At 34.0% G+C, this 19,372-nt stretch overlaps 1 protein-coding gene across 3 annotated transcripts in view; it reads left to right on the top strand.

Moving 5' to 3' along the window:
- ZNF638 (zinc finger protein 638) overlaps positions 1-19,372 on the top strand; it is a 92,962-nt gene that overhangs the window by 59,576 nt on the left and 14,014 nt on the right. For 2 of the 3 annotated variants that reach the window (XM_066378010.1, XM_066378009.1), the window contains exons 12-21: positions 721-792; positions 2,062-2,148; positions 2,418-2,486; positions 2,848-2,888; positions 4,817-4,948; positions 7,352-7,480; positions 9,442-9,483; positions 9,981-10,115; positions 11,276-11,401; positions 16,281-16,318. In XM_066378010.1, coding sequence (XP_066234107.1) covers positions 721-792; positions 2,062-2,148; positions 2,418-2,486; positions 2,848-2,888; positions 4,817-4,948; positions 7,352-7,480; positions 9,442-9,483; positions 9,981-10,115; positions 11,276-11,401; positions 16,281-16,318 — 871 coding nt within the window. The remainder of the gene's footprint in view (positions 1-720; positions 793-2,061; positions 2,149-2,417; positions 2,487-2,847; positions 2,889-4,816; positions 4,949-7,351; positions 7,481-9,441; positions 9,484-9,980; positions 10,116-11,275; positions 11,402-16,280; positions 16,319-19,372) is intronic. The other variant, XM_066378011.1, reaches the window with a different exon arrangement.

The following is a 19,372-nucleotide window of genomic DNA, read 5'->3' as shown; positions in this document are numbered from 1 at the left end:
TGGGCCAGGAAGTCCTAAATATTATTGCTTTTGAAAGCATTAAAAGCCACATGGGACTATTTTTATGTGCTTGAGTTAGTAATCTTGCTTCAGGTTGTTCCACACATTCAGAGATTTTTTTAACTTGCCTGAATACTATTTTTTATGTGCCCGAATAGGGTACTGAATTCTTACTTCGGTGATGTTTTTTGTCCTAAAGACGTAACCATTGCTAGATTTAAAAAATGGCCTGTGCACCCAAAGATGATGGCATTTTATGTTGTGAGTAAAACATATCCTGGCCTGAAGAGGTGGTGGCGCAGTGGATAGAGCGTCGGACTGGGATGCAGAGGATCCAGGTTCAAAACCCCGAGGTCGCCAGCTTGAGCACGAACTCATCTGGTTTGAGCAAGGCTCACCAGCTTGAGCTCAGGGTCGTTGGCTCGAGCAAGGGGTCACTCGTCTGCTGTAGGCGCCCTACCCCTGTCAAGGCACATATGAGAAAGCAATCAATGAGAAACTAAGGTGCCACAATGAAGAATTGATGCTTCTCATCTCTCTCCTGGTATATCTGTCCCTATCTGTAACTCTCTCTGTCACTCTGTCTCTGTCACACACACACGTACACACACACATACACAAAATTGTCACTCTTATATTTTTTCTTTCTTTGTGAGGTACTTTGGGGATTGTTGATACTAGTTAATTAAACCAATTTTGACAACAGCTTTTGTGATTTAGGGAAATCAGCAGGTTCTGTAAAATCTGTGGTAACAGTAGCTGCTAAAGGTAACAAAGCTTCAATCAAAACAGGTAAGACTGTCGGGAAGGAGCGGTTTTATTAAGTATGTTTTTTTCTTTTTCTTTTTTTTAGTTGACATTCAATATTGTATTTGTTTCAACTTTATAGCCGAGTGGTTAGACATTTATATTCCTCACAAAGTGATCTTTTCAATAAGTCTAGTACTACCTGATATTATACACAGTAATTACGATATTATTGACTATATTCCATACTTCAAGCTATATTTTATTTTCTTATTGAATTTACTGGGGTGACATTGATTCTCAGAACCATACAGGTTGCAAGTGTATGACTCAATAAAACATTATATATAACTCAATAAAACACACTGCATTGTGCACCCATTGCCCCAGGTAAAGTCTCTTTCCATCCCTTTTTTAAGTATATATATTCTTAATCTGCTTTAAAGGATATAATAAAAATTATATCAAAAACAAGTTTTAAAGTTATATAATTTGTACTACCTAATAACCACTTGAAAAGTTTAGTAGATACTTCAGTATTTAAAACCTAAAACATATGTAGGACTTTAAATTTTTGGTACTTCGATCTTTGACATTATCATTGTAGACATATTTTTGTGTTGAAACATTTTTGGCAGCTATCCAGGTTGGGGTAAAAGTAGGTTTATGGATGTTCAGATGGGAAATAATATAATAATAAATAATAATACAAGAATAAACTGTTTCATGTACTCACAACTGCAAACCTACTTTTGCCCCAACCTGTATAATCACAGGCTGCTATGCCATTTCCCCCTACAAATTCTTTAATTTTTGTTTTTCTCATTTTTTTAGAATTGTCACTTCATATTATCTTCTCTAGCTTATACAGTTATGATGCTTGTTACTGTAAAGATTTTTTTCCATGTTAGAAGAATATATTTTCTTTATAAAGAAATGGAACATTATTTTAAATAAATGTAACATGTTTATACTAATATGATCTGTTTACTATTATTATTTTTCCTATAGACTAATATAAAGAATTTGTAGAAATTATAAAATATACTTTTGTGTGTGTGTGATTAAAATGTACGTCTGTCATATTAGGGTTAAATTTGGATCTCATTAATGACTATCAACAAAAATTGTATCTAATTTTTAATTTGATTTTACTCTTATTGGTAAACAGATTGAAAATAAATAGAAATAAATATATAGGAAAGAACTGCTTTTATAATAAAGTTGAACTATTTATTTACTAATATATTAGTATGAAACATATTAAATGATCAAATAGACCCTGGGAATAATGATTCAGTTTTGCTTTGACAGCAAAATCCAGTGGAAAGAAGTCTCTAGAAGCCAAAAAGGCTGGGATTGTCAAAAACAAAGATGCCATTAAACCTGTGACTGCACCAGGTAACATTGAAATGTCATTTAATGCTTTCTTTTCTTTACATCCTTTTGGTGTACATTTGAGGTGTATTTTGAAATTATTGTTTACACATCTTCAAAGGGATTCTTTTGTTTTTAAAGAGAAATTTATATTAGCTTTGACTTAAATTGGTCATCCTAAAAGGTAGTTGAAGTAACTAAATGAACTAGTAACTAAATGAAGTAACTAAATGTTCCTGTTTAGATTCATTAGTGTGTTTTTCTAAATTATTAAAGCAGACTATTTCATGCAGGAAACTCTGAAATAAAGACCAGTGTGGAAGTGAAAGCCACTGAAAATAGTGCTAAAGGAACTATTTCAGGTAGGCCAATAAAAAATTTATTTTGTTCTTTTATGTTAAAGATAGAAAATAAACTTTTTAAGAAAATAAAGTATTTAACATTTTTTGTGGGGTGTGTGTGTGTGTGTTATTAAATTACCAGGCTCATACTTAAGTGCAATTCAGAATATTATGATTTAGATCTTCATTCTGTTTCTTGCTTATTCTGAAATTTTGTTCTTATAATAAAACTAAATTTATTACTTAAAAGCCATTGTTGCTTCTGTAGCTATTTCTTAAATTCTCTACTTTTTTGGTCTACATGAAAATGATAGATTTTAATACATTGTAAGATCTTGATAAATACATCTGATGAATTCTTTTTTTACTTTTGTTTCTTAAGAAGCTGCTTTGGAGGTTACAGAAAGTGAAACAGTTAACAAGGTCAGTTTTTATTTTTTCCTTATTTTTTTTTTAAAGCTTAAGAAAGTTTGAGGTCACATTTTTATTTTAAGCTATAATAAACCCATGTAAAAAATGTACAAGATTTGGCATGGTGAAAAATCCCCATTACTTTTTGACTTCTAAAATATGGTTTTAGTTCAAAAACTTTGAGCTACAGAGTAAGTTCCAAAAATGTAGGAACGGAACATCAATAAATGTACATGTTTATAAGGATTACTTTTCACTGAGAACAAAATGTTAGACCACGATTGTTTGAGTTAACGACAAGTAGTCAAAATAGAACCAATGGAATTTTGTGAAAAAATTATCTTTTTTTCTAGAAGCAAATGAGAACTATGTTAATATTTAGAATACCAGTTCTTTGTGTTTTTAGTGGTATTTGTAATTTTATTTGAAGGGTCTTAAGTCCACTTTATTGTTTTCCTGTGGTTACATGTCATAAATATATTAAAATCTCATTGATTTAGAGTTTATTGGTTAAGATCTTAAGATCATTCAGGTGCTGAGCATAAGTTTACTTATTACTGGAAGATCCATTCTACAAATAGTAAGTAGTTTGTCTTCCTGTTTTGTATTAACAAGAATATTTTAAAGCACTAATAGAATAGTTTAGATTTACTTAAAGCACTTTAGAAGCAACCATTAATAAACACAATGGTATACTAGTTAAAAATCATTCTCAACTGATCTATGAAAATTAAAACTCTACCTATTTTTCATTAAGAAAAGTCAAAAGTTGCCAAACTTACTATTGAACATCTTTTTTTTTTTTTGTATTTTTCTGGAGCTGGAAACGGGGAGGCAGTCAGATAGACTCCCGCATGCACCCGACCAGGATCCACCCGGCATGCACACCAGGGGCCGATGCTCTGCCCATCTGGGGCGCTGCTCTGTTGCAACCAGGGCCATTCTAGCACCTGAAGCAGTGGCCATGAAGCTATCCTCAACGCCCAGGCCAACCTCACTCCAGTGGAGCCTTGGCTGCGGGAGGGGAAGAGAGAGACAGAGATGAAAGAGAGGGGGAGGGGTGGAGAAGCAGATGGGCGCTTCTCCTGTGTGCCCTGGCTAGGAATCGAACCCGGGGCTCCTGCACGCCAGGCTGATGCTCTACCACTGAGCCAATCGGCCAGGGCACTGTTGAATATCTTTGGGGATTTCCCCAACATCCACTGAAGGAAAAATTGGCATTAATGAGTCATGTAGAACAGTGGTCCCCAACCCTTGGGCTGCGGACCGGTACCAGTCCACAGAGAAAGAATAAATAACATGAAACGTTGTCAGAATAACAAATTTAAATACAGCCTGAATAATGAGGACATGCTCGTTCCTCCTTTAACTTAGCCCAATAAATAACGTAAGTTCAACAATTATATTTAAAAATACCACAGTTTTTATGCTGGTCACATAATTTTATTTTGTGCATTTATCCGTCCCACCCTAAAGGCTGGTCCGTGAAAATGTTTTCTGACATTAAACCAGTCCGTGGCCCAAAAAAGGTTGGTGACCACTGATGTAGAAGAATAAAATCGATCTGAGAGAAGAGAGTGAGGGAAAGGAAGTATTTACTTTTTAGTAGGGATTATAGTCAGGATGCTAAGAGACTAGGTAAGTTTTATATAGTGCCTAAAAGTTATATTCCATAAAATAAAAGGATATGTACTGATTTGGAAGCTTGGGGATGTTGGCCTCATAAGGTACAGAAATGGCAATAGTAACTGAAAGGAAGAAGTTATAGTTAGAGACTGGCAAACTTGTGTTTAATTTGAAGTTTAGACTAACCTAAATCGATCAGTTTTACTATTCAGTGCAATTTAAATAGTAACATAACATAATCTGCAGTGTAAGCTTAGGTAAATAGAAAAGCAGTTAAAGAAATTTTAATATCAGTTCTTAAATTTGTTTTTAAGGAAACAGAGGAAATGTGTGTGGTACTTATTTCTGATTTGCCAAATAAAGGATATTCTGTAGAAGAAGTTAACAACCTAGTAAAACCATTTGGTGATACAAAGGATATTTTGATTTTACCTTCTCATAAAAAGGTGAGTTGATAATAGCTGTTCTATGCAAGCACATTTTGGAAAACATTAAGTTTACAAAGAAAAAGTTTAAAAGCAGTACCTCAAAATAAATTGCTTTAAGTTGAGGAATTTTTAAAATATAAAACACAGATATCCCTTATTTTGCATTATTCTAATGAAATATGTTTTAATGATAGGGAGGAATAGTTTATTAATATGTCAAAATTTTGCTCAAAATTTTAGTTTAATGGAAAATTTTACATTTTTACTATGTTAATACAGATTTTTAAATGACATAAAATTTTGTAGAGCACTTTTTTGCTAGTATTTCTGCTGTTTTCCCAATGGTACTCAAATGGGAAGTGACCATTTCAGACTCACACTGATGTTAACAGTACTTAGAACAATGTAGGTTTAATATGTTTTATAATAAGTATGTATTGCTTTAATTTTAAAACAAAAATGTCTTATTAATAGTGAACTGATTATGTAAAGTAATTAATAGAAGTTGAAATAGATTTTAAGAAAATTTAAATAGTAGAGATAACATCATCGAATGGTAGGAGATGATAGATATATGAATGTACTAGAAATTCCAACTGCCCTTTGGTTGTCCCACCTGGCTGCCTGACCTCACCCTTATTTACTGGATAATCGCCCCTGAGGCAGAAAAGTTCCAGAAAAGCTGATTAACCTCTCAAGGAGAAGCGTTCCAGGAAGCAGAAACCGTAAAACCGTAAAAGGGAACATACCAGAACTTTTGACTCAGTACCCCCTCAGGCTCTCCCAAAACGCCATAAAATTCACCCCTAGTCTGTAACCGGTGCTCTTCTCCCCAGGAGAAGTGCCCAGCAGGGCTCCTTTCTTCCTTTCAATAAAGCCTGTTACTCTGGTCTTTTCGGACTCCCATGGATTCCAACAGGAGGTAGTGTTCTTACAATAGAAGACAATTGGTGATCACTAGAGATCTTTGAGAATAGAGTAGGATATATGTTTGATTGGAGCCAGTGTGCTTAAAAAAACAGACTAGGAGAGGAGGGTTAGTACAAATGAGTTATATGTAATTTCACATTAAAAGTAGATTATTTATATGGTTTCACAACTTTGTAAATATACTGAAAACTATTGAATTGTACACATAACCCTTTGAGTAGTATGAACATTCATGTACATCCTCGTGCCTCCTGACCATCCAGAGTACGATCGTACATGTGTAAGGCAACATTAAAAAACGGCAAATATATGTTCTTCTTGTTTCCATAAATTGGTTATCAAACAAACATGATTTTAAGTTAATAAAACTTTACCTGGAACTAATTTTATTTTTTGAAAAGAAACTCACTCCCGGGGGTCAGTGAGCATGAAAAAAACTCACTACTCAAAGGGTTAAACAGGTGAACTTTATGTGTGTTTTATATTTCAGTAAAACTGTTTTAAAAACTTTATTTGCAATGTTTAGAAACAGACAAGAATAAAAAGGAATGTATAAATTTTTTTTAATATAAAAGTTTTTCTGTGACAATACACTGAAATAGAAAATTGTGGGAATCTGGGAACAAGTAACTCAAATTCATACTTTACATCATATACCAAAATATAAGTTGGTAGATTAAGTACAAAATAAAAATAAAGAAAATCTGGATTATTTAGTTTTTATTAGAGTTGGGGAGGATTATTAACTATATGGAGATTTAATATTTTCCTAGATATTTGGGAAAGTATCAGATTCAATTATATAAGCATTTTGCACATTTGTGAAATGATAACAAAAGCAAAATAGAAATATTTGTGTAAAATGGGAAAGGATTCTTATCCACATTATGCTGTAAAATATTATAATTTTTAATAATTTGGTTATTAACATAGACAATTTGTTGTTATAAAAAGTTACTACTATAAACAAATATATGGAAGTAATCTCTTTGCTTACCTAGGTATGAAAATTAAAACCAAAATGTATGAAACTAAATTTTACACCTCTGAAAATGACAAAATGAAAATAACTTGGCAATCATTACACATTTCTTTGGTTTTGTCATCTCTCATATTTCTCATATTTTATTGATCATTAATTTACTTAACAAATATTCATTCAATATCTGCTACATGCTAGACACTGCTCTAGGTACTAAGGATACTGTGATAAATATGATTTTCCTATTGTCATTTACCAGAGAATGTCCTCCTAATTTTTTCTTTAGTGTTGCCTTATGAGTTTAGCCTTTTGTTATTTCTTGCTTGTGGTTCTAATATTCTGAATTTATTGGCCTCATATTTCTGAGGAATGCACTTTTTATCTTAAATATTTGCTAAGTTATTCCTTTTATTTGATTCCTAAGTATGAAATCTTTTCAAGAAAAAAATATCAAGAAAAAAATAACAAGATGTTTAATTTTTTTCATTTTTTATAATTTGTTTTAAAAGGCAATTATAGAAATAAATAGGAAATCAGCAGATTCTTTGGTAAAATTTTATACCTGCTTCCCAGTATCAGTGGATGGAAATCAACTTTCAATAACTATGGCTCCTGAAAACTTGAGTATAAAAGATGAGGTAAATATCATCATTCCTATTAAATTTTTATTAGCCTGACCAGGCAGTGGCGCAGTGGATAGAGCATTGGCCTGGGATGCGGAAGAGCCAGGTTCGAGACCCTGAGGTCGCCCGCTTGAGCGCGAGCTCATCTGGTTTAAGCAAAGCTCACCCGCTTGGACCCAAAGGTTGCTGTCTCGAGCAAGGGGTTACGCTGTCTGCTGTAGCCCCACAGTCAAGGCACATATGAGAAAGCAATCAATGAACAACTAAGGTGTCGCAATGAAAAACTAATGATTGATGCTTCTCATCTCTCTCAGTTCCTGTCTGTCTGTCCCTATCTATCCCTCTCCCTGACTCTTTCTGTAAAAAAAAAAAATTATTATTAGATTTATTGTAGTGTATTATAGTTTTTAGTTTTTTTTTCTTTGGTTCACATTTTTCTTACACAGTGAGAAAAGGCTTTCTTCTGTTCCTCCATAGTCTGTTATCTCACTGTTTTAGAGGTACTTCTATTTTGAGGGAATTCTACACCTTTTTGTGTTCATTTGGGAAAAAAGTTAACTATTTCCTGTAAAGTACTTTCTGTACTACTGTCTGTATTCTTATCTGTGTTTTTATCTCCATTAACTGTCATACAAATGAGAATCCCAGAAATTATCTTTAATTTTCTCTCATTTCCCACAAACAGTGTGCCACTAGGTTTTGCCTCTTTTAAATCCTAAATATTTCTGGAGTTTGTTCCCTGTTTATCCCATTCATTATTGCTTCACCTTTTAAAACAGTAAAGTAATTCTTTGTATCCTCTACCTTCATTTTTTCTTCTTTTTGAAAACCTTTTTGCACAAAGTCATGCGACATAAAATTGAAATCTGTTCAAATTTAACTGATTTTGAAACCCTTCTTTGTTTCTGTGTGAACTGCTATCCACTGCTAAGAGGCATGAGGCAGAGATGTTAGAATCTCTAAAGCAAGGTAGAAATGCATGTAATTTGAAAAAGCCTCCTATTGAGACTCAGTGTGATGCAGTTGCTGGGATTGTTTTATATATGCCAATAGTATTGAAGAGGAAATAAAATAATAAGATAAAGTTCCCTTCTTGTACATGTAAGCATTCCATTAGTTTTGATATTCTTGTCTCATGCCACTCGTGGCCTATTTGTAATTCAACAGCTTCAACAGCTCCAAATTGCTATTCAATTAATGTCCTGTGCTGTTTTTTATTAGCCTACCTTGTTGTTCTTCCTCATCTCCTATTTTGCTTAATCAATTTTTTTTTTATAATTTAAAAAATTTTTTTGCTTTTTGCTTTTTGGGGTTTGTTTTTTATAGAGAGGAAGGGAAAGAGAAAGAGAGAGAGATAGAAAAATCGATTTGTTCCTGTATCTGCCCCAAACTGGGGATCGAACTGGCAACCTCTGTGCTTTAGGACTGTGCTTTAACCAATGGAGCTATCCAGCCAGGGCAGTTTTTTGTTTTTAATTTGAATTATTATACTAGCTGATAAATTCAATCTCCTATTCCTTGTGTATAAATTTGAGTATCTTCTCCTAAATGGTACTATTTTATTAATCATAAAAATATTTTTTTTAATTTGTTGATTTGAGAGAGAGAAAGAGAGTGAGAGAAACAGGAACATAAATCTGTTCCTGTATGTGCCCTGACCAGGGATAGAACTGGCAACCTCTGAGCTTAGGAACGAAGCTCTAACCTACTGAGCCATCAGGCCAAGGGCACCATCACCGTATTAATCTTTAATGTACATGGAATAGGATAAATTCAGGTGTAAGGTGTATGGGCAGAGTAAGACTTGCATAACTTGTTTAGGAAGATGGTAAGGTTTTGGAAGAAACAGAACTTTGCTGTTATAAAACAACGCTTAATGATTATTTATAAAAGTTATTTTATTATAAATCTTGGCTAATTAAACATGAATGAGGAAGTGCTTACACTTTCAACCTTGTTCCATTTCGCTTTTCTAGGAAGCTATATTTACAACCTTGATTAAAGAAAAGGACCCAGAGGTAAGTTAGGCAGTAAGTGCTTTTCTATACTTGTTTAATTGATGGAAGCATTGGTTGTTTATGTGTTCACCTGCTAGAAATTAAAGGAAACCTTAGTAACTAATTTTAAAATACTGAGGTTATAGAGATTGCAGAAAGGTGTTCTCTTGGTAAATAAGATATCAAAGGTGATGGTAGTCCCTGATGTGAAATATTTTCTTAATATTGGAGCCATATTAAGTGGCCAAATAGGTCAATACCTGTCTGATGGTATTTTCAGTAAATATCATGTTGGTATAAGTAAGATGATATTTCCTGTTTTAGTGTACTAATTCAATGATTACTCAGATCTAAAACTAAAACTTTACTGTCTTCATTCATAGAGTCATTTTTTTAGTCTTGGGAGAGGACATCACTTGACCTCTGAAAAATTAAATTATTGTTAATCTATTTTTTACATTTGATACTTTAGCTGTATTTTTTTTTTCTATGCTGTTTCTTAAAACAAAACACTACAGGCAAATACAGATAAAATATATAATCGATTCGTACATCTTGATAACTTACCAGAAGATGGACTTCAGTGTGTACTTTGTGTTGGACTTCAGTTTGGCAGAGTGGATCACCATTTATTCTTGAGTAATAAAAACAAGGTAATAAGATCCCTTCTATTTTAGCTGTATGTTCCGTGGGGAACTTAAAACTGAAACCTATATTCTTATGGTCTGCAACTTTTAATTCAGCTTCTGGACTGAATTACCATGTAAGCCTTATTCAGCCTCTTAGCAGAATTATGGTAGACCCCAGTGTATTTTCTTTTGGCTGTGACAAAAAGGAAGAGATGGTCTTTCTAAAGTCCATTCCTGCTATAAAGCGGAGTTAGGTTTCTTTGTTTAGTTATCTGGAAAGAAGTATAAAGTGATCGTTCCTTCTATGTTTTGGCTTTCCCTAAAAGGAATTAATTTCCGTTTAATATTTAACTCAGATATATATCCATTACAAGTAGGTTTTGACGAACTTTATATTACCTAGGAAGGTAGGGTTTCGTATGAAAGTTGGAAAATTTGTTTTATAAAAAGTACCTAATTGACCAACAACTAGTTATTAATTGTGACATGCTTCTAATTGATACATAAAACATGTTTGGTACTTTAGAAATAGTGGTGTAGGATGGAAGGAAAGTAACAGGTGACATAAGAATTTATGAACTTTTACTTTAGACATTTTTAATTCTTTTGTTTTAAAAAATCAACACTTTCAGTTTTGCTTTGATTTGACAACATTTTAATTATTGTTTACTTTTGTTTACTTTGAAATAAGGATTAACCTTACCTTTTTAGTCACATATTTAAAGTCTGGAAAGGTATATATTTATACCTTAAAAATGAAAAAGAAATATTTTTATTATAAAATATATAACAAAATTTACCATTTAACTATGTGTAAGTTTCAGTTCAGTGGCATTAAGTATATTCCCATTGTTGTGCAATCATCACCACTATCTATCTTCAGAACTTGTTTTCATCTTTCCAAACTGAAACTGTCCGTTAAATGGTAATTCCCCATTCTACCTCTTTGTAGCCCCTAGCAACCACCATTCTACCATTCTGCTTTCTATGAATTTGATTACTCTGTGTACATCATATAAGTGGAGTCATACAGTACTTGTCATTTTGTGACTGGCTCATTTCACTTAGCAAGTCTTCCAGTATGTGTTTGGAACCTGGGGTCTCAGCTTCCCAGGTTGACACTATCCACTGCGCTATCATTGGTCAGGCAGAACTATTCATATTTTTTTTTATCTTCTCCAAAGGCAATTCTTCAGTTAGATAGTCCTGAATCTGCTCAATCAATGTACAGCTTTCTGAAACAAAATCCACAGAACATAGGTGACCATGTATTGACCTGCACATTATCTCCAAAGGTGGACTCATCAGAGGTAAGATTTCTTTGTATCAACTTTTGTGCTTTTAGAAAATGATGAAAGTATAAAGGTCATTCATCTAAAAGCTAGATGATATACACTGAAGATAATTTCAAGATTATTCTTGGGCAGTAATGAAACTAATTATGAGTTTATATTCTTTCACTTAAAAATTTGTTTAGCAATCACTATTCCAATTTTTGTGTTTTATGGAGCAGTATAAATTTGAGAATAAATGGAGATAATTTTGAAAATGTAGCATAAAACTTATTCGGACATGTGTAGAGTGATTTCATAAGTGTAATATGATTATCTCTAGAATGCAGAGACTATTTTGAGTTCTTTTTGGTATTGTCCTGGTAGAAAGAAGTTTTTTTATTTCTTTATTTGTTTAAATTATATTATAAACTCTCGTCTTATATAAGAAATAAGATTTTACAGACTCTTGGCTTATTCAGTAATAATACATGTATGAAAACTATGAATAATAGTCCATCTTTGAAAGAAAGAAATTCAAACTGATGTTTTTTCTCTCTTAATAGTTTCATTGTAGCTCAGTAGGGCTTATATTTGGTGACTGCATTTCTTTTGTTTGTTAATCTGCCAAAAATTCTGTGCTAGATCAAGAAAATGAAAATTCACATTAAAACCAAATGAAATAGCCTGACCTGTGGTGGCGCAGTGGATAAAGCGTCGACCTGGAATGCTGAGGTTGCCGGTTCAAAACCCTGGACCTGCCTGGTCAAGGCACATATGGGAGTTGATACTTCCTGCTCCTCCCCCCCTTCTCTTTCTCTCTCTCTCTCTCCCTCTCTCTCTCTCTCTCTCCCTCTCTCTCTCTCTCCCTCTCTCTCTCTCTCTCTCTTCTCTAAAAATGAATAAATAAAAATTAAAAAAAAAACCCAAATGAAATAGAGCTGTATAAGTAAGTGCACCATGATAAGTGCTGATGCATGCTGAGGGGGGTATTTAACCTGATTATTTCAGAAAAAATTTAAAAATTTTTAGTCCTTTTTTCTCAACAGAACATTATTATTATTATTATTATTATTATTTACAAGGACAGAGAGAGAGAGTCAGAGGGATAGACAGGGACAGAGGACAGACAGACAGGAACGGAGAGAGATGAGAAGCATCAATTATCAGTTTTTCGTTGTGAGACCTTAGTTGTTCATTGATTGCTTTCTCATATGTGCCTTGACCAAGGGCCTTCAGCAGACCAAGTAATCCCTTGCTCGAGCCAGCAACCTTGGGTCCAAGCTGGTGAGCTTTTTGCTCAAACCAGATGAGCCCGCGCTCAAGCTGGTGACCTCGGTGTCTCGAACCTGGGTCCTCTGCATCCCAGTCCGACGCTCTATCCACTGCGCCACCACCTGGTCAGGCCAGAACATTATATTTTTAAAACTTTGTTTTTGAATACTTTTTTTGCTCTGTTCAACTAAGTTCAGAATTATAAAATACACTGATTTTCCAGAACTAGTTCTTCCAGAAATATAATCCTAAATAATTAGAATTAATGAAATAAGTGAAATTTACATAAAACCTTTGCCTGAATTAATACTTTATTTCTAAGCCCTTACTCAGAATCTTACTCTTACAATTTACTAAATTGGAGATCCTATTTATCTTAATGCGAAAGTCTTAGCTTAGCTACACCACTAATAAGCTAGCCTTGGGATCTTGAGCATGTCACGTAGTGTCTGTTACAGCCATTCAGTAAGTGATATATTGGATAGTAGAGGTAGGTAGACTATTTTCAAGGTATTATAATTGTGTGAGAATGAAAGCCTAAACTAGGGAATAGACTAGGACATTGAAGTGAATCCTGCTCCCAGAGTTTTAATTAATAGTTTTTAATTTACCATGTTTATTATGAATTAACATCCTTATATTACCCTCCCTTCAAATGGTCCTCCCTGCTTTTGTTATTTCCAAGTTACTTCTATGTATAATCCCTTTTAGTCTTTAGTTCTGTAATTAGAGTTCCCCACATAGGAAGCATGAAAGCTTAATTCTGAGTACTAAAAACCAGTGCCTACATGTTTGACAACTTGATTATGAAGGTACTTACTGCAGAATTCAGTAATAACAATAGTGGGTCTATAAAGAAGGAGGTATTATATCTATAATATGTATACTCAGAGGTGACTTTCTTATATTCTCAATCATTTCTCAAAATGATGCTATGTTTTTGTTCACTATTTACATTATGGCTTTCCTGTACAGTTTAGGAATTGTTTTTTGTTACTTGGAAAAAAGAAGGCTATTTATTATTTAGGTCATATAATACAACTTACTATTTGTTAAATAGAATCTATTTGCTTCTTAGAGCTATTCTTTGAACTCCTCTAAGTTTTTTGCCACTTTCTTTGTAAAGCATCCATGCACTTTGATTTTCTTTTTATTGCTCTTCTGAGTTATTTTTGTTATTTTTTTTAATTCTGTATCTCCCGCTCTTGGATTACATTTCCGTACAGTAGAGTATGGTGTCAAGTAATTTTTCCTAGAAAGTATGTGTGGGCAGTAAAATTTCAAAATATGAATTTTTGCATATTTGAAAATCACTTTATATTTACATACGTCATTGATAGTTTGTCTAGGTGGAAAATTCTATGCTCAGATTGTTTTTTCTAACCAGTATTGTTGAGAAGACTAATTCCAATTATACCTTTATGTATTCTATTTTTTCTCTCTGAAAGCTTTTGGCATTTATTTATTAAACAAATATTTTTATAATTCCTTTTCTGTGCCAGCTTGTTTTAGACATTGGAACACATTGATGAACAGAGGATCAGTGTCCCAATCTTCAAAAAGCTTATTTAGTGGAGAATATGGACTATAAATAGATAAGAAATAGATATAATGTCAGGTGGTAAGATGTGTTATGAAGTGCTATAGAGACAAATAAATCAAGAAAAAAGGTTCGAGAGTGATGGATGGGGATATGTATCTTTTAAAGTGATCATTGATAGACCTTCTGAAGTAGAGTTTGAGAAATCTGAAGGAAGTAAGAGAGCAATAACTCTATGAATGTATCAAGGAGAAGAGGTTTTTTTGTTTTGTTTGTTTGTTTTTTTTACAGAGACAGAGAGTCAGAGAGAGAGACAGACAGACGGGAACGGAGAGAAATGAGAAGCATCAATCATCAGTTTTTTGTTGTGACATGTTAGTTGTTCATTGATTGCTTTCTCATATGTGCCTTGACCTCGGGTCTTCAGCAGACCGAGTAACCCTTTGCTCAAGCCAATGACCTTGGGTCCAAGCTGGTGAGCTTTTGCCCAAACCAGATGAGCCGGCTCTCAAGCTGGTGACCTCAGGGTCTCGAACCTGGATCATCCGCATCCCAGTCCAACGCTCTATCCACTGCGCCACCGCGTGGTCAGGCAAGGAGAAGAGGTTTTTAGAAGAGCAAAGGCCTCAAGGACATCTGGTGTTTCAAGAATCTTCAAGGAGGATCATTAAGGCTAGTGCAATGAGCAAGGTGTTATCTTGGTTTGGGACTTAATTTCTTATATCTGCCTAGAACACTCAAGGAATTTATAAAATCTAAAGATTAGTGTGTTCCTGCACCCAAGGAAAGTTTTCCTCATTATCATTTCTTTGGTTATTTATTCTCATAAATAAAGAAGCAAGTTGGCTAATAAAAGGTATCTGGTATAGATTTCCTCTACTGTCATATAGGGTTTTTCTCTTAACAGCTTCTCCATGAGTGGGAAGACTGCTTGGAAACACTGTGGATGGGGCTTATCAACTGCCATCTTTAATTTCAGGTTTAAATCATGATATAGATCAGATACCCCAGTAAAAAGGGCCGGTACTCTGAGATGCCCAGCGCCCAGAACAGGAATCTCTTTTTATGTAAAAAAAAAGATTTAAGTGCAGTTCTGTTTTTAATTTAACAAAATCTAGAGAAAGATAATTTCAACTCAGAGCACAAAATTCCCACAGAAAATGCCTCCAGCTAGCACGTATAAGCTTTAAAGGACATATATTTTTGCTGTTTTGTTCACTGATGTGTGCTAAGTGCCTGGACCAATATTTGTTACATAGACACTGAATTCCTGCTTTCATTTTGGGCCCCAAAACATCGCTTCAGACACATGTTTAAAAGGATTATTATTAAGTTTTTTCCCAGCACTTCTATGTCTTTTGAGTAAAAGTATTTAAGTTAACTAGTTTCCCTTATAAATAGAAATTTTTAAAGTAATAATTGCATAATGAAGATATTTCAGGTTGATTGTTTTCATTCTTAGCAAAAGGTAGTCTCAGGCTTCTAAACTTAAAAAAATTTTTTTCCTATTTATGTCAACATTAAGGAAACATATTTTTCGCCTGACCAGGCAGTGGTGCAGTGGATAGAGCGTTGGACTGGGATGCGGAGGACCCAGGTTCGAGACCCCGAGGTCTCCAGCTTGAGCGTGGGCTCATATGGTTTGAGCAAAGCTCACCAGCTTGGACCCAAGGTCGCTGGCTCGAGCAAGGGGTTACTCGGTCTGCTGAAGGCCCGTGGTCAAGGCACATATGAGAAAGCAATCAATGAACAACTAAGGTCTCGCAACGAAAAACTGATGATTGATGCTTCTCATCTCTCTCTGTTTCTGTCTGTCTGTCCTTATCTATCCCTCTCTCTGACTCTCTCTCTGTCCCTGTAAAAAAACAAACTTATTTTTCTCATTAATTGCTGTATGACTTATTCTCTAACTTGAATGAGAAAAAATTCTACAACCTGATAAGTTAGTTATGTGGATATTGAAAACTAAATTTTAATATATTTTAAGGTTTAGTTATTTTTTCTTTTTAGCTTAGATTTTAAGAAATGAAATCATTGCATTTATGGGTTAAATATTTAAAATCTAGTAGAATAGCCTTAATAAAATGTGGAATTATGTTACAGGCTCAAGCTGAGAAACACCAAGAACTAGGAAAAGAAAGGTATGTTGCTTTAAGTGTGCTAACACTTTTTATGTTACTAAATTACTACATTTCTGTATTTTGTAGTAGTTCACATGTAGCAAAAAATGCATATTTTATGTATTCATTTTGTATAAATGTGTGTTGTGGTTTTCTCTTTCAGTTTTGTTTGACCAAGAGGTGTGTTTTTGTTTTGTTTTTTGTTTCTTAGTACTTACTGACTTTATTTTTAGAAAAACTGTATAAATACAATTTGAAGTAAATACATAAATATGACCTGTTTCTGAAATGTTTTGTTAAGGCTCTTGAATAACTCAGCTTTGTTATCAGTATTGTATTCTTCATGTTAGATTTTTGTTCCAAAATAATTACAAACAATAGTAAAACTTTAATCTTTTTTCATAGTCTTTTGAAATTTTATTGACTTAAAACCAAAATGGTAATATTTCATGTATATTTTGATTTTTTTTTTTTAAAGCACTGGGGTAGGGGAAGGGATATTTGTAAAACAAAGTAATATGTACACTGCTTTATATTTTCAGAGGATGAAAGCTTGTTCTTCAGAGTCTACACAAACTTTGTTTAGACCACGTGGTCGTCTTAGTCATTTTATTTTCTCATCCTGATGATCCACTCTTATCCCTATCTTTGCCCCACTAATGAGTAACCTCCGTTTTACTAATCATTGAGATTTACTGATTTAGAATTCTTTTCCCTCTTTTATATATTGAGTAATTTGCCCTTATTTGATAGAGTTAATGTAGTTAAGAGCTTTTAAGTATGAAGGAGCATTTTGTGTTCAAATATGGAGAGTTGAATTGTTCTACTTGATGCACTTTTAGTTTTAAAGATGCCTGAAAAACAGGAAAATACGATATCTTACTGATTTTTCTTCTCAGTAATTAATTTTTATGAAATGAGACTTTTAAATGATAAAGGTGGTTATAAGTATATTAAGATATGTTCGTAACTTTAAGTAATAGGTTTTATTATGTGTCTGTACAGACTTTTTAAAGTTGTACATTATTATACCAATTATATTCATACGCCTAAGAAGTAATGCCAATAGCCATGTTTGATATTAAAGCCCATAAAGGGCTTAATAAGTAACTGCCATATTTAGTAGTAAAGCTAGACCTACAGTTTGGCCACAGTAACTGGTTGGCTCTTTGAAAAATCTATTTTATTATTTTATCTGATAAAGTTTCTTTTAGGTTTGTAAGAGTAAGTTAAGTATCATCTGTGTTTTGGTCATTTTTTTCCCTCTACTTTTCCAACTTAATATAAAACATATTTTTCAGTGTAAAAAATTCTAGCACTAATAATTTTTTAATTTTTATTTTGCACTCAGTTTTTTCCTAACTTATATGACATTAGAGAAAAAGTTGTGGAGGCCCAAATACTTCACATTTGTTTATTGGAGTAAACTGATCCTGAGAAAATACTGGTGCTTTTTTCTTTTTCTTTTTTTCTCTCTTGGTGCTTTTTTTTTTTTTAAGTACTTGTGGATACTAATTCATAATGAGTATGACCCTTTTGTTTAAATATATTACCTACTTAAAAGAAATCTCAAATGCATATATTAGTAATTTAATAATAGCTCTACATTTTGCCTATTCTCGTCTCCCCCATGTAAACATTTATTTATTATATAATTAAAGCTCCAAATAAGGATGCAAGTAAAAAATTTCAACAATTCATTAATAATGTTGGAAAGTGTCCAGTGACTCTCTGAAATAAATACTAATCTTGAGTATTGTTAAGTCTCAGTCTAAAGTTTCTTGTAAAGTGTATGGTATAGTATTGTTAACATTTGTTCTCATGCCCAGCTTTTATTGTATGCCTTCTCTGAAAATTTTGAAACTTTGGTATTGTAGGATGGGGATGGGACAGAGGGTGAGAAATTATTACTTGTATCCTGAATGTCTTACTGGAATCCTTCTTTTGTGCAATTTCCAGAATATGATTGTTTTCCTTTGAAAGACTGGCTGTGTGATAGTGTTAATAATTTCATTTATTTGATATTTCAAATTGACTTTCCACACTAACTGGAAGAACACTGAGGCTTTTTTCCATATTAGACAGAAAACTAGATATTTTTGGCAAATTAATTCTATGAAGAAAGCACTGTAATTAAAAAAGCTAGCCTACAAGAAACAAATATGGGATTGAGGCATTTTTCCAAGTAGGTCTATGCTTTCTGTTTGAAATGTGGAACTGCTGCATAGTAATTCATTTTGTAGAGAAAATCATTTCTTTTTTTCTTCTTCTTTTTTTTTTCTTCTTCTGAAGCTGGAAACGGGGAAAGACAGTCAGACAGACTCCCGCATGCGCCCAACCGGGATCCACCCGGCACGCCCACCAGGGGCGATGCTCTGCCCACCAGGGGGCGATGCTCTGCCCCTCCGGGGCGTCGCTCTGCCGCGACCAGAGCCACTCTAGCGCCTGGGGCAGAGGCCAAGGAGCCATCCCCAGCGCCTGGGCCATCTTTGCTCCAATGGAGCCTTGGCTGCGGGAGGAGAAGAGAGAGACAGAGAGGAAGGGGGGGTGTGGAGAAGCAAATGGGTGCTTCTCCTATGTGCCCTGGCCGGGAATTGCACCCCCCCCCCCCCCCCCCCCCCCCCCCCCCCCCCCCCCCCCGCACGCCAGGCCGACGCTCTACCGCTGAGCCAACCGGCCAGGGCCAAGAGAAAATAATTTAAAAAAAAATTTTTTTAGACATACTTTAAATATAGTAAAGGGGAATTACTTGCTGTATCATAGAGCCAGGAGTCAAAATCTCCATTGCTATTCTTCTAGTGGCAGCCCAGTAGATTGGTATATGTAAAATCTTTAGGATTAACATACATTTCTGTAGGAAGGCAGGAATTTGGATTTAATCCTTATTATTGGAAACGAGTCTTATAATTTGAAAACTAAACCTTCTGCTAGTGACCAGATAGTTTGTGATCATATGATCCATCTCTATTACTGTTATATAGGACTGAATGACTGACATGACAACTGGATTGAGCAAAAAAAGGGATTAAGACTCAATCTCTGGAGGAACTACAGTGAAGGACTCACAACATGTGA

Source organism: Saccopteryx leptura, chromosome 3 (assembly GCF_036850995.1).
Source record: "Saccopteryx leptura isolate mSacLep1 chromosome 3, mSacLep1_pri_phased_curated, whole genome shotgun sequence".
Taxonomy (NCBI): Eukaryota; Metazoa; Chordata; class Mammalia; order Chiroptera; family Emballonuridae; genus Saccopteryx; species Saccopteryx leptura.
This window is presented reverse-complemented; position numbering and strand designations above follow the sequence as displayed.